General features: G+C 44.7%; 1 protein-coding gene and 1 pseudogene across 1 annotated transcript; both read left to right on the top strand.

The window, feature by feature from the left end:
* Nucleotides 1-21,744, top strand: part of LOC147421347 (uncharacterized) — a 217,450-nt pseudogene that overhangs the window by 7,411 nt on the left and 188,295 nt on the right.
* Nucleotides 7,002-10,130, top strand: LOC147421348 (uncharacterized). The gene has a single exon (XM_086504469.1). The coding sequence runs from the start codon at nucleotides 7,423-7,425 to the stop codon at nucleotides 8,329-8,331; it is 909 nt and encodes a 302-aa protein (XP_086360595.1). The 5' UTR covers nucleotides 7,002-7,422; the 3' UTR covers nucleotides 8,332-10,130.

Below are 21,744 nucleotides of genomic sequence, written 5' to 3' on the forward strand. Positions count from 1 at the left end.
CATGTGACACCGCACAAGCAGCATTTCCAAGATTACACCAAAGGTAATTTTGGGTATGTATACTTGGGAGATGATGAAGCTTGTGAAATTGTTAGCAAAGGTACAGTTTGTGTCAAAACTGCTAATAGAAATAAATGGAAGTTTAAAGATGATAGGCATGCTCCTTCTCTTTGTAATAATTTGATCTCTACAGGACAATTGGACAGTGAACTCACAACATTGTATTAAGAAACAAACATTGAAAGAACTCAAAGAGATCTTTAGTGGTTTCCAAAGGAGAAAAGGTTGGTACACTTTACTTGTGTACTGTCAGCATGAAATCTTCAACTTGTGCAGTAGCTATAGAAGTTGACAGTGCGGTGTGGCACTACCGGCTTGGGAATATGAATGCCAAAGGAGTGCAAATCCTTCCATCGAAGAAGCTTCTACCATGTTTGAAAGAAGTGGACTTAGAGTTCTGTGAAGAATGTGTTTACGGTAAACAAAAGAGGGTAAAATTTCAAAATTCAAGAAATGAAAGAAAGATAAAAACTTGAATTGGTTCATTCTGATGTTTGGGGTCCTGAAGTACACCATCACTTGGTGGCTCATTGTACTATGTAACATTCATAGACGATGTGACTATGAAAACATGGGTTTATGTAATGAAGAATAAGTCTGATGTGTTTTCCATATTTCAAAGATGGGAAGCCTTTGTGGAGAATGAAGCAAGTACCAAGCTTAAATGCCTCATATCTGATAATGGAGGCAAATATTGTAGCCAAGCTTTTGAAATATTTTATGCTAGCAATGGTACTTGGAGGAAAAGGACACCTCAACAAAATGGCATTTTGGAAAGGATAAACAGACAATCATGGAGTGAGCACGAAGCATGCGGCTACATGCAGGCTTACCGCTTGAGCTTTGGGTGAAAGTAGTAAGTACGTATGTGTACGTAATCAACCAGTCACCCTCAACGGCATTGGATGTGGGAGTTCTAGAAGAGGCATGGACATGTAAATTTGTGTATGGATTTCTCAAAGTGTTTGGGTGCAAGGATTTTATGCATATAGATAGAAGCATAAGAGGTAAATACTGAAGAAGATCAAACTCGCAAGATGAATTCACCTTCAACGGGCCTAAAAAATGGTTCAATGTATGACATAGAGGGTGCAAGAGACATATGTTTGTCATTGCCCAACGGTGCATCACATGATGAGGAAGCATAGAGACCAAGGGGAGAGAGAGAGAGAGAGAGAGAGAGAGAGAGAGAGAGAGAGAGAGAGAGAGAGTCTCATGAACCAATCAACCTTGGCAATGAATAACTAAATGTACAATACAATGGGGGTTTGAGGGTTGCTTATACACGAACCTCACTAAATTGCCCTACCCAAACTTTGACAAATAAGTAAAATAAATACCTAAAAGCCAAACTAAATAATGGGATCACATTGGGCAGTTCGCTTGAGATGAAAAAAATCTAACACCCTCTCTATAGCTCATAGTGGATATAAATAATGAGATCAAGTCGATGAAGAAGCTACCATGGACACCCCAATAGAGGTACCTTCCCTTGGATACACCTTTGGATTTGCTACCGTCAACTTTGAACCTTAGAATAATGCCATCTTAAGCATTGGTTTTCTTTTGGAAAATTTGAAATATAGACTATACTACATCCAAGAATCCCCATTCATGAACTATGAACACATCACGTCCAACACTTTATAAACAATAAACTTTGAAACACATCCTGTCCATAATTTGACCAACAACAATGGATTGGTGCACTCATCCATAGTGTTTTAGAAATGTTTGATTAGCTCCCTTCCAGATGCATGTGCCTTGAACTCCAACACAAGGGTCCAAATTAATTTTATGGAGCACCGTTTGCCCCTCTCTACCACTCACAAGCCTCTCTCTACCTGAGGCTAGTGGCGACACTAATCTCCATGTGACTAGAAGGTAGGAGGCCTTGCCAGTGTAGACTCCACTATAGTAGTAGCCGCTTTGTTGTCCTTCCCTGAGTCACTGTCATTGCTTTCCTCTTGATGTTGGATTTAACCTTTTTCCTTTGTAGAATTTTTATATTTGCCTTTGGATCTACAATCCTTGGCCAAATGACCACGCTTTCCACAATTGTACTAACGATTCTTGGTCTTCTTTCTAGAATCCAAAGCAGCAAGTGCTTCACCACCTTTCTCAAAAATCTAAATTTTGCCTTGAGTTATCAACACAGCTTCCTTCTCAATGAGAAAACATATGAGATCACCAAATTCCAGCTTTTCCTTTGTGACTTGTAGCCAAAGCGTCCTAGACACCATCTCACACACCTCAAGCAACTTCGTGAGAACTAAAGCAAATAATTGAGTACTCACTAGTGCACTTTTCATAGCCAATAGTTGATCATGAATAACTTTAGTCTTCATAAGAAATGATTGCATGGAAATTCCTTGTGGAAATTAGATGGAAAATAATTGTCTAAGAAGGGTGACTGTTTGCATCATAGAATCTCGATCAAACATTCCAACGAGCTTGAACCAATCTCAGGGGGTGCACTATGTAATCATGTTAATGTATAACATGAGTTCGATAGGAGGGGTTTTAAAATGTAAAAAAATAGGCAATTACAATGATCGTAGTTATTTCCATTCAATTTGTTGTTGGCGCTCAAGCAAGGGGGGGCATGTTAAAGTTGCAAGATCTAGAAATTTGGGAAGCTTTCTTGCACTCCAAGGGTGGCTGACTAATCCCAAGCAAAAAATTCTCCAAGCCATACCAATTCCCAAGTGGCTCCGCAAAGTTTGTTATCCCTCTCTTGAGCTCCAATTGGCACTTTTCTCAAGTCACCACAAAATCGCAGCACCCCTCCGAGATCCTCTCAATGCCCGTCACAAATTTTGTACACACCTCCCAAAGCTAATCGAGTTCCCTTGGGTGCCCTTCTCAAAGTGTCACCCCTAACCAATTTGAAGGTCGTGGGTAATGAGGTCTCGCCCGATGGAGGGGAGTTGTAAAACACAGTGGGCAGGATGGGGGAGGGGGCTTGGTAGGGTCGATGTGGTCTCCAAGAGGGAAGATTGATAGGTAGCATTTTAGAATGCTCTGCATGAGAGGGGTTCACCGGTGGATACCAGATCGCCATCAAGCACAAGGGGAAGCGTTTTGAAATGCGAGCATTATGAGTCATCGACGTTGCTGAGCAGCATTTTGAAATGCTAGAGACAATGGGGAGAGAATTTGTTGGCGGCAAGGGGGAAGGTCTCCGATGCCATTGAGAAACATGGTTTTAAAGTGCCGAAAGGAAAGATTGCTGGCGACAAAGAGTTCTTCTTCTTCTCATGGCTACTCTTCCTCTGCCAAGAGTCTTCAAGAACAAAGCTTCATCAGAGCTTTGATACCATGTCAAAGTTGATGATATAGAAGCATAGAGATCAAGGAGAGTGAGCAGGAGAGAGAGAGAGAGAGAGAGAGAGAGAGAGAGAGAGAGAGAGAGAGAGAGAGAGAGATGGCAGATATGCCGCAAGCAGTCACTAGCATAGTAAGAACTAAACCAACAACTCTATGTCAACCAATGATGAAGCTTAACCCGTAGGTGCATGGAAACAAGAAGGTGGATGTCAAGCACCTTCTCAACCTTCTAAGACAATCTCTACTCATGGAAATCAAATCTAAACGTTCGATGCACTAGTGAAAGCAACTCAGCCTATGATGCTCATGCTATTTAAAACTAAACCAAACACATTTGAAAAGTCACAAAACTCATAGGACACACTCTCCTCATCAAGAGATCATTACCCTATGGACTCTGACTTGATATCCTACCTCAAACCACCTCGTGCAACAATCACGTATAAAGACATGCAACAAAATGCGGGTCACCACTTTTCATTTTGTATGGTCCTAATCCATAGCTCTACTCGCCACCGTGGACCCATACATATAAAGAAATCACCAAAGGAACACATAATTTGCAAGAAAACTCACCCAAAAGCTCGTAGGAGCTCACTTCATGATGACACCAGAATTGTGCAAGCTTGGCATTTGATTGAAGCTCTAGCTATTGCTAAAGCATTGGCAGTGTCGCTTTTGCAATAGAGGTTCCATAGAGCGTGTAGGAAAGAGAAGAAATCTCTCTCTCTCTCTCTCTCTCTCTCTCTCTCTCTCTCTCTCTCTCAAAGACAACGCACAATTAACTTGGGATTTGATTCATTCAAAAGTTGGCTTAGGGTTACAAAAATTGGCTTATATACAACTCCTCCTTAGAGGCTTGTTCCCACAAAGAATTTTGGCCGCTCAAATATTACAAAAAATGTCATTCCGCTTCAAAAATAATGATACAAAAAGTTGAGAAAAGCTCTTCAGTGCTTGGCCATCAACATTGTCCCCTTCTGCGTTCATGCCGTCTCTGACATGACAAGTCTTGATCTCCTGCTTTTGGTAAAATTTGTCTTTGTGTCAATGGTGATGGGATGCGAGGTTTTTGTTGCATCTCTTATGTGAACAGTCTCTTCCACCTAGAAAATCCTTATGTGTCAAGCCATGTGAAAAGCCTCTTGTAACCTTTGTAAAGAGAAAGCCACTTGTATTGGCCATTGGCAACCACCTTTTGTGCTCATGTGTCAAAAGGCTGCCTATTTGTAAAGCCTATATAGAGGTAGGTTCTGTTGAATAATATTAAGCTTTATCATTTGCAAGTATAGTCTACTCTCAAGCTCTACACTAACCTCTCCAAGCATGCTTATGCCATGAATGGCACACTAACCTATCCACCTTAACCCTACAACTGGTATCAGAGCTATTCTTAGATTAGTATCTATTCTTAGATTAGTATCTCCTAATCTAATTAGATCCTATGCATTTTTCTATGCTAGATTGCATTGGCACTTATATAACTCTAAGTAACCATTGTAATTGTTAACTCAATACCCCTTTGCATTGCATACTCATGATGGCGTTAATCACATCGTTGTTTTTCTCTTTTGAAATTCTTTGGTAATGGGATATGTATAATTTGTGCCACTACCCATACCAATTAATCACGAAGATATTTTAATGATTGTTTGTATTTGCATCGTGATTGTCGCATCATTAGCGTCAATAACTAGGTCAATTTTACGCATTTTGTGTGCATATTTGGCTTCAGTCTACTACAAATTTGCGAGCTTTCTTTGATTTCTCGAGTGTGCATGCTCATAGTGCATAATTTTGAGCCCTCAAGAGGTTAAGTCGCTTAAGTGGGCTTTCATGTGTGTATGAGAGACAAAGAAAAATTGTGTGTGTGTGTGTGTGTTACTATTAGTGGGAGCCACCCCTTGCATAAACAATTATTATTTTGGAAAGGGAAATCTAGGGAGCATCTCTTCAAAAGCTTGCAATAACGGGCCTTGCCATCTTCTGTCTTCACGTTGATAGGAATTTTTTGGTTTGAAGTTTTCCGGCTCATGTATATATGATGTGCTCGCTTTTTCCACTTTTGAGTGTGATATGGTTGCTTGTACAGTGTTGGGCAATGCCAATTTTCGATGTGTGCTCCTGGGCTATGGTCTACTGCTCGCCGTTTGATCAAGTTTGCAAAGAATGGATGCACTTGAAGCTTGAGGCGGCTGAGAGTGGAGCATCATTTAGGTCGTGATGAATAAGGCTGAATCAGCAGGCTTCATTAGCATTGTGCACTGCTTGGGGTAGAGCCAATAAAGTAAACACTATGGTCTTGTCAAGTCAAGGGCTAGGGATAGTGAGATCCAAGCTCAATGCGGCTACGACGAGGAACTCAAACATTGAATCAAATGTTAGCAGTACTATCTCAGTGGGAGCCAACCATGATTGGAAAGAAGGGAAAATGCGTTTTTTTTAAAGGGGGTCGCCTGTAATAATAAAGGGAATGGCCTGCACGTGAAGAAGAAGGTGCTGTTTGAGGAGGGGTGGCCAGCACGATACAGGCGAGCAGGGGAGAGCAGGTAGAGAAAGGGGCTCTCGAAGCCAGGCTCGGGAAGCAAAGGGAGAAGAGCGGCCAGGGTGAGTGGAAGTCGAGGGGCCGAGTAAGAAAGAAGGAGTGTGCCATCTGAAGGGCTGCCCATAACGGCGCGGGGTTGCAGGGTGCTCCATGAGTGGAGGGAGCTGGAGACCACACTCGCAAAGCTTCAACGGGGTGTGTGAGGACGCGTAATCAGCGAACTTCATAAGCAGAAGAGGACGAGCATGGGCTTCGGGGCTCTCAATGTGATCACCACCATGCGGTGAAGGAAAGATGCTCAGGAACGCCATCAGCTCTGCGGGCAGCTGATAGAAGGGGGAGTCGCCATGGCGTGAGCAGGATCAGGATAAGGCCGAGAGAGGGCTCTCAAAGCAGCCAAAGGGGACATACGTGGGCACGGAGAACTGTGAGATAGGGAGGGGGGAGCACCATCTGAAAAGGAGGTCTATCCATGTGCAAGGCCTGTATAAAGGAGGAGAGAGTAGCATCGAGCTGTACCAGAGGTGTGAGGCTGGTGCTCTCAACCACGGACTGCAAACGGGGCTGAAGTAGAGCTGATAAGGAGCTGAACTGGAAGCATGAACCTGACAGGAGGCTCAGCAAAGGGGGTACACTTGGTGGTCTGAGCAGGTTTGTGCGTGTATCCAGAGGCCAGAGGTCTAGCCGTGTGCAAGACAGAGGTAGGCAGAGGGAGTTTCATGAAGGCAATCACCAAGAGCTTGAAAAAAGAGAGCCGTAAAAGGGGTGGCACTGAGTATGACGAATGATTTTCATGGGGAACGCTACAGAGTAGAAGGAAAGAGAGGCCGCCTGCATTGCAGAAAGAGAGAGAAAAGAGGCCGTGATGCAGAAAGTGAAGGATTGCGTGCTACCCTTTGGGGTCTGGGGGGGCTGTGAGTATGCCGACTTGAGGGGTTCCACCATTAGTTCAAGGGTGTATCCAAGGGACAACAAGGTCGTCTCAGAGAAGTTGAAGTGATGCCAGGTGGTTTTTGAAGGGTCAGAGGAGGCCATGCTTGGCATGTGAAGGCACATAAAGGCCCTCAGCACTACAATTAGAGGCGGGCAGAAACATTAGTTTGGGAAGAGCAGCCTCTGTATTAAAGAGGGGAGTCATTGGAGCTTGAAGGGCTGCCAGCTTGGCAGGGCTTTCTTTTTCTCTCTCTCTTTTCATCTAGCACCCAACTGAGGGGTGACAGAAGACCGGAATAGCTCTTGTTGAATCTTTTTACTTCGTTGATCTAATTGTTCAATCGAAATATGAGGGTGACTTTGGTAGCAATCTGTATTTAGAGCTCAGGTCTTTCGGGTCTGTATACATGTTTGCTATTCCGAACTGACAGAGAGGCCTAGCTATAGAGGTTTTGTGTCTTGGCTTTCTCCTGTCATGGTTTTGGTGCCTTCCGACTGGGGACATTGGACTCAAGTACCTTCAGTTTTGGTGAGTCAGATAGCGAAGTGCAAACATGGTTAAGCTCAGTGATGCTTTGTTTCGGATGAATGATGCCATGCAGCGGTTGCAGTTGAATTGCCTATCAGAGTTGGACATGCATTGCATGAGTTTTTGTGCTCTAAAGCAGCAACTTGAGCTTCTTGAGGATGTGGTTTTAGATGCAAAGCAAGAGAAATTCTTATTCATTGGCACTCTTCCAGGACTCTTGGGCATTGAGGTTGCTTGCACGGATTTATTGGGTGTGAAGAGCATTGTTGACTTCTTGAAGCAGAACAGATGCTTTAAGCATGTAGATCAGTCTTGTGCTTCTTTGTGGGCTACACATGAGAGCTCTTCTTTTCCTTATGATGATTTAAGTAGTGCTGATGAGGTTGAGTCACATGCTTATGATGAGGTTTTGTCTTTTGATGATGTAAACCTTCATGAGGAGTCATGTGCGAGCAGTATCATGAAAGAGGATAGCTTTGCGTACATGTATGGCAAAGAGAGCAATGTTATAGCTTGTTTGGATCCATGCGTGGATAATTGTCGAGATGAGGGCTTGTCTAGCTCTATGTGCTGGAGCTATATGCCTTGGAATGATTTTTGTTGTGATGTAGAGAACATGCATGCTAATATTATGGATGATGTTTTTTTCCCTCCATTTGATGCGTTGTCACGGTACCTACATGAGTTGTGGCTATGTGGGCCCATTTGGGATGCTGAGATGGATAGCGATCACGTTTGTGGCATCGTTGGTGGAACTGAGGTGCCTACAAGTGACGCTCTTGATTGTGATCAAAACATGGCATGCAGTCAAAGTGAGGATTATGGGACTTTTGTGGCTAGTGATGATGATGATGGTTGGGGCTTTGATGAGCCTGTGATAGAAGACAATTTATCTATGGCTGGCTATGTCCAAAAGGCTCAAGAGAGGTTGTGAAACCTGAAAATTCAAAGACAAGCTGAGAAAATGCATTATGTGCTAGAGAAAGATCATAGTGTTGACGCTCTTGCTGAAGATTTTGAACTCTATGCAGGAAATAAATCCGAAGAACATATCATGGTTGATATGGACACAAGGGATTGGATGGATGCGTGTGATGGTAGGGGAATTATGAAAGCCGGTATGAATGCAATGCTCGACAAGATGGTAGCAGTTTATACAGGCGGATGGTGCATGCTTTACCCATTTGACCCAGGTGGGTGTATATGATTAAGAATAATACTTTTGTATATATTGTACATATGGTGTGGCTAATATGCGTGAATAAAGTGATGCTGCTGTTGAGCATGAATGCCTTAGCAGGCTAGGGGGGTTAGCAAACTATGATAGGAGTTTTTTGGTTTGAAGTTTGCTGGCTCATGTATATATGATGTGCTCGCTTTTTCCACTTTTGAGTGTGATATGGTTGCTTGTACATTGTTGGGCGATGCCAATTTTGGATGTGTGCTCCTGGCTATGGTCTACTACTCGCCGTTTGATCAAGTTTGCAAAGAATGGATGCACTTGAAGCTTGAGGCGACTGAGGGTCGAGCATCATTTAGGTCGTGATGAATAAGGCTACATCAGCAGGCTTCATTAGCATTGTGCATTGCTTGGGGTAGAGCCAATAAAGTAAACACTATGGTCTTGTCAAGTGAAGGGCTAGGGATAGTGAGATCCAAGCTCAATGCGGCTACGACGAGGAACTCAAACATTGAATCAAATGTTAGCAGTACTATCTCAGTGGGAGCCAACCCTTGGCTAAATGATTAGAAAGGAAGGAAATGCGTTTTTTGTTAAAGGGGGTCGCCTGTAATAATAAAGGGGAATGGCCTGCACGTGAAGAAGGAGGCGTTGTTTGAGGAGGGGTGGCCAGCACGATACAGGCAAGCAGGGGAGAGCAGGTAGAGAAAGGGGCTCTCGAAGCCAGGCTCGGGAAGCAAAGCGAGAAGAGCGGCCAGGGCAGGAGCTCGAATACATGCTACAGAGGCCGCCGGGCTTGATGCCAAAGGGGAGCTAAAGGGTGAGTGGAAGTCGAGGGGCCGAGTAAGAAAGAAGGAGGGTGCCATCTGAAGGGCTGCCCATAACGGCGCAGGGTTGCAGGGTGCTCCATGAGTGGAGGGAGCTGGAGACCACACTCGCAAAGCTTCAACGGGGTGTGTGAGGACGCGTAATCAGCGAACTTCATAAGCAGAAGAGGGCGAGCATGGGCTTCGGGGCTCTCAATGTGATCACCAGCATGCGGTGAAGGAAAGATGCTCAGGAACGCCATCAGCTCTGCGGGCAGCAGATAGAAGGGGGAGTCGCCATGGCGTGAGCAGGATCAGGATAAGGCCGAGAGAGGGCTCTCAAAGCAGCCAAAGGGGGCAGACGTGGGCTCGGAGAACTGTGAGATAGGGGGGGGGAGAGCGCCATCTGAAAAGGAGGTCTAGCCGTGTGCAAGGCCTGTACAAAGGAGGAGAGAGTAGCATCGAGCTCTACCAGAGGTAGGAGGCTGGTGCTCTCAACCACGGACTGCAAAAGGGGCTCAAGTAGAGCGTATAAGGAGTTAAACCGGCAGCATGAACCTGACAGGAGGCTGAGCGAAGGGGGTACACTTGGTGGTGTGAGCAGGTTTGTGCGTGTATCCAGAGGCCAGAGGTCTAGCCGTGTGCAAGACAGAGGTAGGCAGAGGGAGTTTCATGAAGGCAATCACCAAGAGCTTGAAAAAAGAGAGCCGCAAAAGGGGTGGCACTGAGTATGAGAATGATTTTCATGGGGAATGCTACAGAGTAGAAGGAAAGAGAGGCCGCCTGCGTTGCAGAAAGAGAGAGAAAAGAGGCCGCGATGCAGAAAGTGAAGGATTGCGTGCTACCCTTTGGGGTCTGGGGGGTTGTGAGTATGCCGACTTGACGGGGTGCCACCATGAATTCAAGGGTGTATCCAAGGGACAACAAGGCAGTCTCAGAGAAGTTGAAGGGATGCCAGGTGGTTTCTGAAGGGCTAGAGGAGGCCATGCTTGGCATGTGAAGGCACATAAAGGCACTCAGCACTACAATTAGAGGCGGGCAGAAACATTAGTTTGAGAAGAGCAGCCTCTGCATTAAAGAGGGGAGTCATTGGAGCTCGAAGGGCTGCCAGCTTGTCAGAGCTTTTTTTTCTCTCTCTCTTTTCATCTAGCACCCAACTGAGGGGTGAGGGGTGACAGAAGACAGGAATAGCTCTTGTTGAATCTTTTTACTTCGTTGATCTAATTGTTCAATCGAAATATGAAGGTGACTTTGGTAGCAGTCTTTATTTAGAGCTCAGGTCTTTCGGGTCTGTATACATGTTTGCTATTCCGAACTGACAGAGAGGCCTAGCTATAGAGGTTTTGTGTCTTGGCTTTCTCCTATCAACATTCTATTTGGAGCAACCCGTTTGCCTTCATAACCGACCTCGCAACTTGTCAACGTTGTGAAGACCTTTAGGCTTGTAAGTTGTGCTTGCTTGGCTTAATTGCACGAGCCTTACTGATAATTACAGAGCTCGTCATCACACCCAACACATACAATTGGATTCGACTCCTACTCAGCCATCAAAGCAAGCTCAGGCCTTGCAGCTCCCAAGCCATTGAATCTGCTCGCTTTACGCCCACAACCTCCCTACCCCCGCTTGCATCCACAACTCGCCAAACTTCACAGCCTGCAATTCAATCGACCTTGCTGTCCCATCATCGATGTGTCAAGCTTGGCAGTACACCGGATTCAAGGACAGCTATTGTGCCGCTGTCATGAGTTTTTTGGAGCAAGGGATTGCGCATATGTACATACACATGCATGGTGCATCAAATAAAGAATTGCCCATTTTCCTTAGCCACGTGGTTACGTGGGGCCCACATGTGTACAGGTAGGACAGCATGTACATAGTTCATCGATTTTCACTATCACCAGTACCAGTATGTTTTTTCTACAATAATGATGAGTTTATAGCGCGTAAAACTTCTCGAGGAAGCTATCCGCGGGCCGACGACGTGAGGTCAGCAGGTGCGTCAGATGGCATCTAGTGGCGTCAGGAGGACGAACGAGGTCAATATTTGCACGCAGATGAGGACGAACACAACGTGGGTGTTTTCTTGTGAGAGTTATGCAGAAAGGTCATCATTAGGACCACTTTTTGGGGCCACTTCACGTGGTGGCGAGATGCATTAGTGGAAAAAAGCTGAGTGCCAGGTGTGCGAATGATGCAAAAAGGTGACAACTATGCACTGCGAGGTCAGTTTTTGGCCTGTTCGGGGTCCGTTTGAGGTCATCTAAAAGGCCAAGGGTGCCCAACTAATAAAGCTAAGTGTGGGAACTGACAAAACAGAGAGAAGACCAGAAAAAACGTGGAGAAGAGAGGAGGAACGGCCGCAACTGTGTTTTTGCCCATTTTGGAGCCTATTTTGGTCGTAAACTGCTCATCCGAGGTCGGATTTGAGCACTTTGACATTGTAGACTGGGATTTTGGGCCATTCCGGACGCGATGGCGCTGTCCATTTTGCCAAATTTCTCACTCTTTTCCTGCTGTTTTTCTGTGTAAGTTTCTCCTATGAGCGAAGTTTCTGCTCCAGTTTGTGATTGTATCTGTATCTTTTACCCATATTGTGTGAGCTGTTTGTCCCATTGGTGTTGGTCCAAGCTCATTTGTATCTAAAAATCAGAAATTCTCCTCTTTTGAGCTGAGTTTTTTGGGTGTGTGTGTGTGTGTGTGTTTGTGTGGAGTGGGCAAGTGGATAGTCTCTCTCCTCTCACTCCAGAGGTGTGTTCCCTGTTTCGGCCAGGTGTGTTGTCTACGCCGAGTGGTGCCCCATAGTGTGTGTGTATCTTCCCAAGAGTGTGTGTCGGGTCGTTATAGAGGCGCTGTGTGTGTTTTCATCCCGCTCACATTCTTTTGGCGCCCCCACGGAGGATCTTCTTCGAGTACCTTCTGCGTCGAGCTTCAAGCTTCTAGATTCGGGGTTACAGGTTGCAGGTTGCAGATTACAGGTTACAGGTTACGGTTACAGGTACAGGTACAGGTACAGGTGATTCACACAGGTACAGGTAGCTGGAGTACAGTGATATACTAGCAGTGATGTCACTTGCAGTTGTTGTGGGAATGCATCACTTGGCGCCTATTTGAGCGCATTGTCTGCTGAATTGTACGTTACTTGTGAAAACTGCCATTGTACGCATTTGTGGAGCCATACTTGGTTGTATTTGGCAGTCCCAGCCATTTCTGAGACTTGGTCTGGAAGATAGTCATTTCTGAGACTTGACTATATGCGATTTGCATTAGCTTTCGTGTGAGGGTCGATAGCGTGAGGTTTTTATTGAGCTGGGGGATTCTCAAATGTGGAGATCCTTTCGGTGATACAGGTAGCTGGAGCACCCTTTCTGTGACCTCGCCATAGGCTATGTACTAGTGATTCCTACTTGATGCTCGGGTTCTATTGTTGACAGTTTATGCATACATAGACAGTCTATATTTTGGGTTCCTACTGCTCTACTTCTGGGGAAACTCTGTCGAAATTTTCCCAAGTTATGATGGCTGGTTTTTTGGTATTTTTAGCCATTTATGCTGTTATGCTCCTGAAATTTTGGCAAAATCAGAGGTTGAGTCAGGTGTGCCTTCTTGGGAGCTTCATGGTTGGCTTTAATGGATGATCAAAATGGCTCTCAGTTCACTCCTTTTCATTTAACTCAAAGAATTCAGATTAATGTTCATGTGTCCAGGAAGATCTTTTTCCAGCAGCGCATAGTCTTTATGTTTGGGCCAAGAAGATTGAGAGAGATCCTGGAATGTCCTTTGCCTGTTGTAATTCCAATGATCAACTACGAAAACTCATTTGATGTGCATGTGTTTGTCCTTATCTAAAGCTGAGCTCCATTGAAGTTTCTAGGGATTGGGTAGTGAAAAGTTTTGGGTTCTTGCACGTGTGTTCGAAAGGGTTCTCAAAGCATCATAATTTGGATAGCCATGGCTTTCTCTTATCCGGAGTTTCATGGAAGAAGTGATGAAGATGTGGAAGAATTTTTGGAAAAGATGGAGGTTGCCTGCATTAGCAACCAGATTCATGACCCTACGCAAATGTTACGCCTTCTCCAAATTTGTTTGAAGAGTGATGCACGAGTTTGGTCCAAGGCATTTGAAGAGGAGTTGCGTGCAGCAGATCCACCTATAAGATTGAGTTGGGACAATCTAAGGCATGGATTGGAAGTGGAGTTTGTGAAGATAGAAGATCCTGACAAAGTGTGGCAAGAAGTACAAGGTTTGGTGCAGAAGGAAGGTGAGCCAGTAGATGCGTACATACGTAAGTTTTCATTGGCATGGGAGCGAATGTGCAAGGCTTTAGCACCACAGGTACCCCCGCCTGACATGATGAAGAAGGACAGGTTCTTGGCTGGTCTTTGGGAGAATATACGTTGGAGAGTGGAGCTAAAGAAGCCTAGGACATATGAGGATGCACTAGAGGTAGCAAGGAACAAAGAGTGGAAGCTGAGGAAAATGAGCCAGTTAGGGGTGGAGTCTTTGCCCATGAGGTCTGAATTTCAGCCTATGGACTCTTTACAAGGTCGTATATCAGGGGTTCATCATGAACCAGTGGTTCCTGTTACCACTCAGGTTATGCCAGCAGTGGTCACTACAGCAGTGCAAGATGATGGCCTAAGGCAAGACATGAGGCAAATGGTAGATTTGATGAAGAATCTCAGCCTAAACATGCTAGGTCAAGTGGGAAATAATCGAGGTCGAGGGAGGTTTGCAAATCAGCCAGGAGGTGAAGAAAGGCCTAGGAATGGTGTTGGACAAAGCAATGGTAGGTTTTGGAGGCAGACGCCCACATGTTATAATTGCGGAGAGTTGGGCCACATCAGCCCGCAATGTGATAAGCCACCAAGGATGGGGGGAGACATGTATCCATTGCCAAGACAGGTGCTAACTAGGTCAAATGATTATGGCATCGAAATTAAGGGAGACGAAGGAACGAGTGGACTGACCCAGGAGGAAAAGGGAAAGACAAAAGTGCTAAGTGTAGTCACCTTGGAGAAGGCATCAAAGCTAGAGGATACATTAGTGATGCCTATTGGGAAGAAGACCACAGAGGATAAGGAAGGAAGAAGTGCCCCAGGTCCTAGTAAGAAGAAAGGAAAGAGCCATGAAGGCGAGGATGTCAAGGCCAAGAGGAAAAGGAGAGCTCGTCGAAAGTTTCATGTTTCAGATTTTCCACTAGGGGATGGGCAATTAAGCTATGACTTAAAGGAGGATCTGACGAGCAGGAAGGCAGATGTTACTTTTGGGCAGCTTATAGAGATGGTGCCTAAGCTAAAGCGACAGTGGAAGAGGATGGTTAACCCAATGGAGAAAGAGCCAGAGAGAGGTTCAGTAAAGGTGTTGGCAATGGATGAGCTACCAGACATTTGTCCAATAGTAGATGTGTGGCATAAAAGGAAAAATTTGGGACAAGGTTATGTGGATGGCGGAGCCCAAATATGCGTCATAACACACTCATGCGTTGAGAAGATGGGTCTCATAGTGGCTGGGGTGTCAGGTTTTCGGATCAGATTGGCAAACCATCAAAAAGTAAAATGCTTGGGTAATGTAAAGAGCTTAGAAGTGGAGGCATATGATGCAAAGGCAGTGGTTGATTTTCATGTGATGCCAGCAGGGTTGGGAGCATATCCTATTATACTGGGCAGACCATGGTTACGTGCAGTGGGAGCTGTTCAAGATTGGCGACATGGTACGATTAGCCTCTATGGAAAGACAGGTACCAAGAAGCTTTATAATATGGACACAAGGAAATGATTAGAGGAGCTTTATGAAGATGAGGATGAGTCTAGTGATGAAGACTCTTCCACGGTGACAGATGAGGACAGTGATAGCACTACCAGCAGTGATGAGGATGCTGATGTTGCATTTCTTTTGATGGACAAAGAAATCCAGGAGTTTGGTTTAGTTGCATTTGCGAATGAGGTTGAAGATGAAAGTGAAGGGCCTTATGAAGTGATTGAAGGGCTGATGCAAACCAAGGTTGAGTTGTCAAAGAAGCAGGAATTAATGACGCAAATGATTAGTGGAGACCTCTCAGCTATGGAGAAGGATATATTTTTGCATATGCTGGCTAGTTTTCCTGATTTGTTCATTACTTCATATGAAGAGATCAGAGGGTTCAAGGGTGAAGAGATGCATATAGAGCTGAAAGAAGGTGCTAAGCCAGTGCGGCAAAGGCTAAGAAGGATGGGTCAAGAGCAAATGGAAGCCTTGCGGGTAGAGGTGGACAAGTTATTGAAGGCAGGGTTCATAGTCCCTGTGGAGACCACAGAATGGGTGAGTCCAGTAGTAGTCAGTCCAAAGAAGGATGGGAAGTGGAGGATTTGTGTAGATTTTAAACCCTTAAATGCAGCCACTAAGAAGAACCCATATCCTCTTCCATTCATCGATCAGATCTTGGATTCAGTGGCAGGTTATGAGAGGTACAGTGTGTGTGATGGTTTTTCAGGCTATTTTCAATTGAAGATTGCTCTTAAAGACCGCACAAAGACAACTTTTATTACGCCATGGGGCTGCTATTGCTACACAGTATTGCCATTTGGGTTGTCAAATGGACCTTCCTTCTATCAAGAGAGAGAAAATTGGGTGTTGGAACCATTCATTGGTAGTTGTGTTAAAGCTTTTATGGATGACTTTTGTGTCTATAGCAGTAGGGCTGATCACCATGAGAAGCTACAGATGGTATTGGCTCGATATGATGAATGTGGAGGACAACTAAATCCAAAGAAATGTCATCTAGCACAGCCAAGGGTGAAGTTATTGGGCCATATGGTGTCAGAAAATGGCATTGAGGCTGATCCAGATAAGGTGAAGTCTATTATTCTTCTTCCATCACCTATGAGTACGAAGCAATTGGCAACCTTTATACACAAAGTGAAGTACATGGCACGGTTTATTCCATTGTCTTCGCAGCTTCTTTATCCATTACAGCAAGTGGCAAGGCATGATCCATTGCAATGGGATAACAAGTGTGAAGAAGTGTTTCAAGAGGTAAAAGAGGTGTTAGGGGGGTTGTCAGCCATGCAGGCTCCTGATTGGGAGAAATTTTTTTATGTAAATCCATCAGTAGGGGATGATGCCATTGGAGCCATGCTATTGCAAAAGGGGAAGGGCAACCATTATATGAGGCCAGTGTATTGTGCAAGCCGAGTGAAGTTGGTAGCGGAGAGAAAGTTATCGGAAGTAGAGCTAGTGATGGCCAGTGTAATATTTGCTTGTCGACGATTTCGTCATTACTTGCTACCACGGCCTTTTGTTTTCTTGACGAGTTATGCCTTTTTGCCACAATTAATTAATGGTATTAACTTGTCAAATGTGGTGAAGAAATGGGTAATTGAGCTGCAAGAGTTTGAGTTCTCTTTTCTAGTGGAAGATAGTACAAGGGCTACCCTAGCTGATTTGTTGACCTACAAGGAGAATCCCCTTATTGTTAAGGAAGAGGTGGTGAGAAAGGTAGTTGAAGAAGTGCCACAGATCAGCAATGCACATGTGTTGTTCTTTGATGGTTCATACAGAAAGAGCCACGATGCAGCTTCAGGGGGTATAGCACTTTATGATCCAGAGGGGAAGCTAGTATGCAAGAGAGGGTTCAAATTGGATGCGCATAGTAACAATGAGGCTGAATATGCTACATTGGAAGCCGGATTACACATTTGTTTGAAGCATGGGGTTCGAAGGTTGAGCATAAAAGGTGATGCCTTGTTAGTGGTGAAGCAAGTGCTGGGTGTGTGGAAGAGCAAGAACACCTCATTGAAGGAAATGTGCTTTAGAATTAAAGGCCTGTTAAAAAAGTTTGAAGCATGGAGCATCAAACACATTGAACGTGCTCTAAATGGAGAGGCACATGAAGCAGCTCAAGGCATGATTGGGGAGCTATTCGTGTTAAGGACCAATTTACCTTTTTATCATGGTCGGGAAAGTTTGGCTCAAGAAGAGGAGTTTTTGCTAACAGGAATCATTCCAAAGGAGATTCAGAAGTCTAAGAAGTATGGCTTTGTGCGTAGAGCATACAGGTACAAATTGATTGGCGATGTCTTATACATGAAAGGAGCTGATCTCGTGTTGAGGCGTGTACCTTGGCGGGAGGAGCTTTACAGAGTGTTGGAAGAGAACCATGAAGGCGCATGTGGTGGCCATTTTGCTCTAAAGATCACCTTGCATAAGATTTTGCAAGAGGGGTATGTATGGCCTAGTTTGCACAAGGATGTTCACCATTGGTGTAGGTCTTGCAATAGGTGTCAAGCATTTGGGAAGAGAGTGTTGAAGCCAGAGCTACGAAAAACCATTATGGCGTTTGATGTGTTTGAAAAGTGGGGGATTGATGCAATAGGCCTGTTACCTATCACAAGCAGGGGCAAAAGCTATATTTTGACGGCAGTGGACTATCTTTCTAGATGGGCAGAGGCTATAGCAGTAAAACAGATCACTGCAAAGGATGTGGCAAAATTTGTGTATGATGAAATATGTTGCAAGTTTGGGGTGCCATTAGAGCTACTTTCAGATAAGGGGCCAGGATTTAGAGCTAAACTGCTAGACTTCTTATGCACAAAGATGAAGATTAGGCACCAGCATACCACTCCTTATTACCCGCAGTGTAATGGCTTAAATGAAAGGTTCAATGGTGAGTTGGTACAAATTCTTTCTAAAGTGACAGAGCACCAAGGAAAGAATTGGGATTTGGAATTGCCTAGTGCATTATGGGCTTATCGTACTTCAGTGAAGACAGGTACAGGGTTTACTCCATTTCATTTAGTGTATGGAAAGGAAGCACTATTGCCTGTGGAGGTAGAGTTGCCTGCGGTCAAGATGTTAGAGAAGTTGCTTGGGCCGCCTAGTGATGCATTCAAAGAGAGGCTCTTGCAGTTACAAGAGGTCCAGTTGGATAGGATGAGCGCATTGGAGCATTATGGACAGATGCAGGATAAGGCTTTGGCAAAGATAAATGAAAAGGTCAAAAGTAAGGGTATCAAGAAACATGACTTGGTTTTGCGCTACAACAGTAAGCTGGACAGCACCTTCCAAAAGAAGTTTCAAATTAAGTGGGAAGGCCCTTTCAAGGTAGTAGAGTGTTTTCCAAATGGCACATATCAGCTGGCTAACCTGGATGGTGTTCTACATAAGTCAAGGGTAAATGGGTTGCGTCTTAAGTTGTATCATGCCAGGTTGATGATGGTGGAGCAAGATGAGTTTTCTGAAGAGCGAGTGATGTCTGTGAGGGATGAGGAGACCTGTGATGCGGCGAGTCTCATATCTCTCTTTGCTGCTGCTGATCATGAATGATCTAGCAGGCTAGGGGGTGGGCAAATTATGTCAGGAGTTTTTTGGAGCAAGGGATTGCGCATATGTACATACACATGCATGGTGCATCAAATAAAGAATTGCCCATTTTCCTTAGCCACGTGGTTACGTGGGGCCCACATGTGTACAGGTAGGACAGCATGTACATAGTTCATCGATTTTCACTATCACCAGTACCAGTATGTTTTTTCTACAATAATGAGGAGTTTATAGCGCGTAAAACTTCTCGATGAAGCTATCCGCGGGCCGACGACGTGAGGTCAGCAGGTGCATCAGATGGCATCTAGTGGCGTCAGGAGGGCGAACGAGGTCAATATTTTCACGCGGATGAGGACGAACACAACGTGGGTGTTTTCTTGTGAGAGTTATGCAGAAAGGTCATCATTAGGACCACTTTTTGGGGCCACTTCACGTGGTGGCGAGATGCATTAGTGGAAAAAAGCTGAGTGCCAGGTGTGCGAATGATGCAAAAAGGTAACAACTATGCACTGCGAGGTCAGTTTTTGGCCTGTTCGGGGTCCGTTTGAGGTCATCTAAAAGGCCAAGGGTGCCCAACTAATAAAGCTAAGTGTGGGAACTGAAAAAACAGAGAGAAGACCAGAGAAAACGTGGAGAAGAGAGGAGGAACAGCCGCAACTGTGTTTTTGCCCATTTTGGAGCCTATTTTGGCCGTAAACTGCTCATCCGAGGTCGGATTTGAGCACTTTGACATTGTAGACTGGGGTTTTGGGCCGTTCTGGACGCGATGGCGCTATCCATTTTGCCAAATTACTCACTCTTTTTCTGTTGTTTTTCTGTGTAAGTTTCTCCTATGAGCGAAGTTTCTGCTCCAGTTTGTGATTGTATCTGGTATCTTTTACCCATATTGTGTGGGCTGTTTGCCCCATTGGTGTTGGCCCAAGCTCATTTGTATCTAAAAATCAGAAATTCTCCTCTTTTGAGCTGAGTTTTTTGGGTGTGTGTGTGTGTGTGTGTGTGTTTGTGTGGAGTGGGCAAGTGGATAGTCTCTCTCCTCTCACTCCAGAGGTGTGTTCCCTGTCTCGGCCAGGTGTGTTGTCTACGCCGAGTGGTGCCCCATAGTGTGTGTGTGTATCTTCCCAAGAGTGTGTGTCGGGTCGTTATAGAGGCGCTGTGTGTGTTTTCATCCCACTCACACCGCTACAAATCGTTGCAACGTAGCCTCCATTGCCGGCTAGCTCTGTATGTGCTCGTCATCACCTCCAGCCTGCCACTGGCCCCACAACCCCAACACACCTACTCAGAAACCTCTCTCAGGTCCACAAAAGTTGATACTTGCTACTATACCATTGCCCAAGCCTCGGCCCCTCCTACATCTCCATGCTAAGAGCAGCCCGTAGCCCACCTGCAACCAATCAAAGCCCTGCAAAAGCTGTTGTCTTTGTGAGAACTTAGAGATTAACTTAAATGTGATTAATATCACTATTAATTAATATGCTAATGTCAATACATAAGAGAGTGCAAGATAGAAATAGAGCAATGACAATAGATTGCACTTGAATGGAGAGTGAAGACCTTGTTACAAATGAGGACAGCTAATGGGATTTATATACAAGTTGAGGGAGTGAGGATTATCCATCACATGTGAGTTATAGGTAGGTGGGAATAGACACATGTTGAGGCTTGCATAGGTAAAAGGGGTCCATGTGGGAATTAGGGAATAGAGGTAGGTGGAAAGGAAGTCCACACTTATTAAAATCATAAGTTACTTTTACATCCCTCCTTAAGGGTGGACTTCTCGTTGTAACATTGAGATTGATGAACAAAAGAGCTTTGTGAAGTAGCCATGTCGTAGATACATGCTATCCCCCCTCAATAAGAAGTTCATCCGGTAGGGATCAAACTCAAATTACGCGATGAAGCTGTTTGTTTAGTGGCGGGCACAGACTTCGTGAGAAAGTCTGCCCAATTTTCTGCAGATGGAACATACACTAGCTTGATGAAGCCATTTACGACTAATTCTTTCAAGAGATGAAAGCTTATCTTAATGTGTTTGAGCTTGGATGAGAAGGATCGAAGGTGATTCTGTAAGTGCGATGGTAGACTGATTATCACAAAAAAGAGTGATTGGATCAGTCGATATATTGAAGGGTAGCTTCAATTCGTTGATCAATTCAGAGATCCAAAGAGCCTCGCGGGAGGCAAGAGCAGCAGCAACGTATTCCGCTTCAGTAGAAGAACTTGCAATAGAAGAACATTGTCGTTTGGTTTGCCAAGAAATAGGACCACCAGCCAAAGTGAATACATAGCCCCCTGTAGAAAAACATCGAGGGTCATCGTCAACCCAGTTGGCATCAACATATCCTGAAATAGAGATGGGGCTTAAGGGGTCGTAATAGTAAGTGAGGGCATATTGTTGAGTGGTGCGTAAGTAGCGAAGGGTGCGCTTTGCGGCTTGCTTGTGCACTTTACAGGGCTTTGACATAGAGCGAGAGAGGATATGGCCTGTGTAGGAAAGATCGAAACGGGTGCAAGAGATAAGATAACGTAATTGTCCGCAGAATTTTGGGAAATGAAAGGATGGACAGTAGAGTGCATCAGTGTGAGTGTAATCATGAAATTCAGGAGCAAGCTTGTGCTTAACAGGCAAAGGGGTAAACTCAGGGGTTGAAGCAGACATACCATAGAAGAGGAGTTCTTCAATGTATTTGGATTGGGATAATTGGATAAATTTACCTGCTGGATCTCTTATGACTTCAATGCTGAGAAAATAAGTCATAGGTCCTTTGTCAGTTACTGGGAATTCATGAGAGATGCAATCAATTGCTTGTAGAAACATGTACTCTAATGTGCCAAGAAGAGGAATGTCATCCACAAAGAGGCCTAAGATAGCCATGCCTTTAGAGGTCTGCCATATGTAGATATTGTAGTCTGCCATAAGACGTTCCCAGCCACATTTGAGCAAGTAGTGGTGCATGCGGATGTACCACTCTCGTGCAGACTTTTTTAAGCCATAAATGGGCTTATGCAATTTACATACATAATCAGGGTGGTGAGGGTCTTCAAAATGAGGAGGTTGTAGCA

Source organism: Adiantum capillus-veneris, chromosome 28 (assembly GCF_014529385.1).
Source record: "Adiantum capillus-veneris isolate H3 chromosome 28, ASM1452938v2, whole genome shotgun sequence".
Lineage (NCBI taxonomy): Eukaryota > Viridiplantae > Streptophyta > Polypodiopsida > Polypodiales > Pteridaceae > Adiantum > Adiantum capillus-veneris.

Bases quoted from the DNA above. Each gene is read 5' to 3' on its own strand.
- LOC147421348 (XM_086504469.1), top strand. From the start codon at position 7,423: ATGGTTAAGCTCAGTGATGCTTTGTTTCGGATGAATGATGCCATGCAG.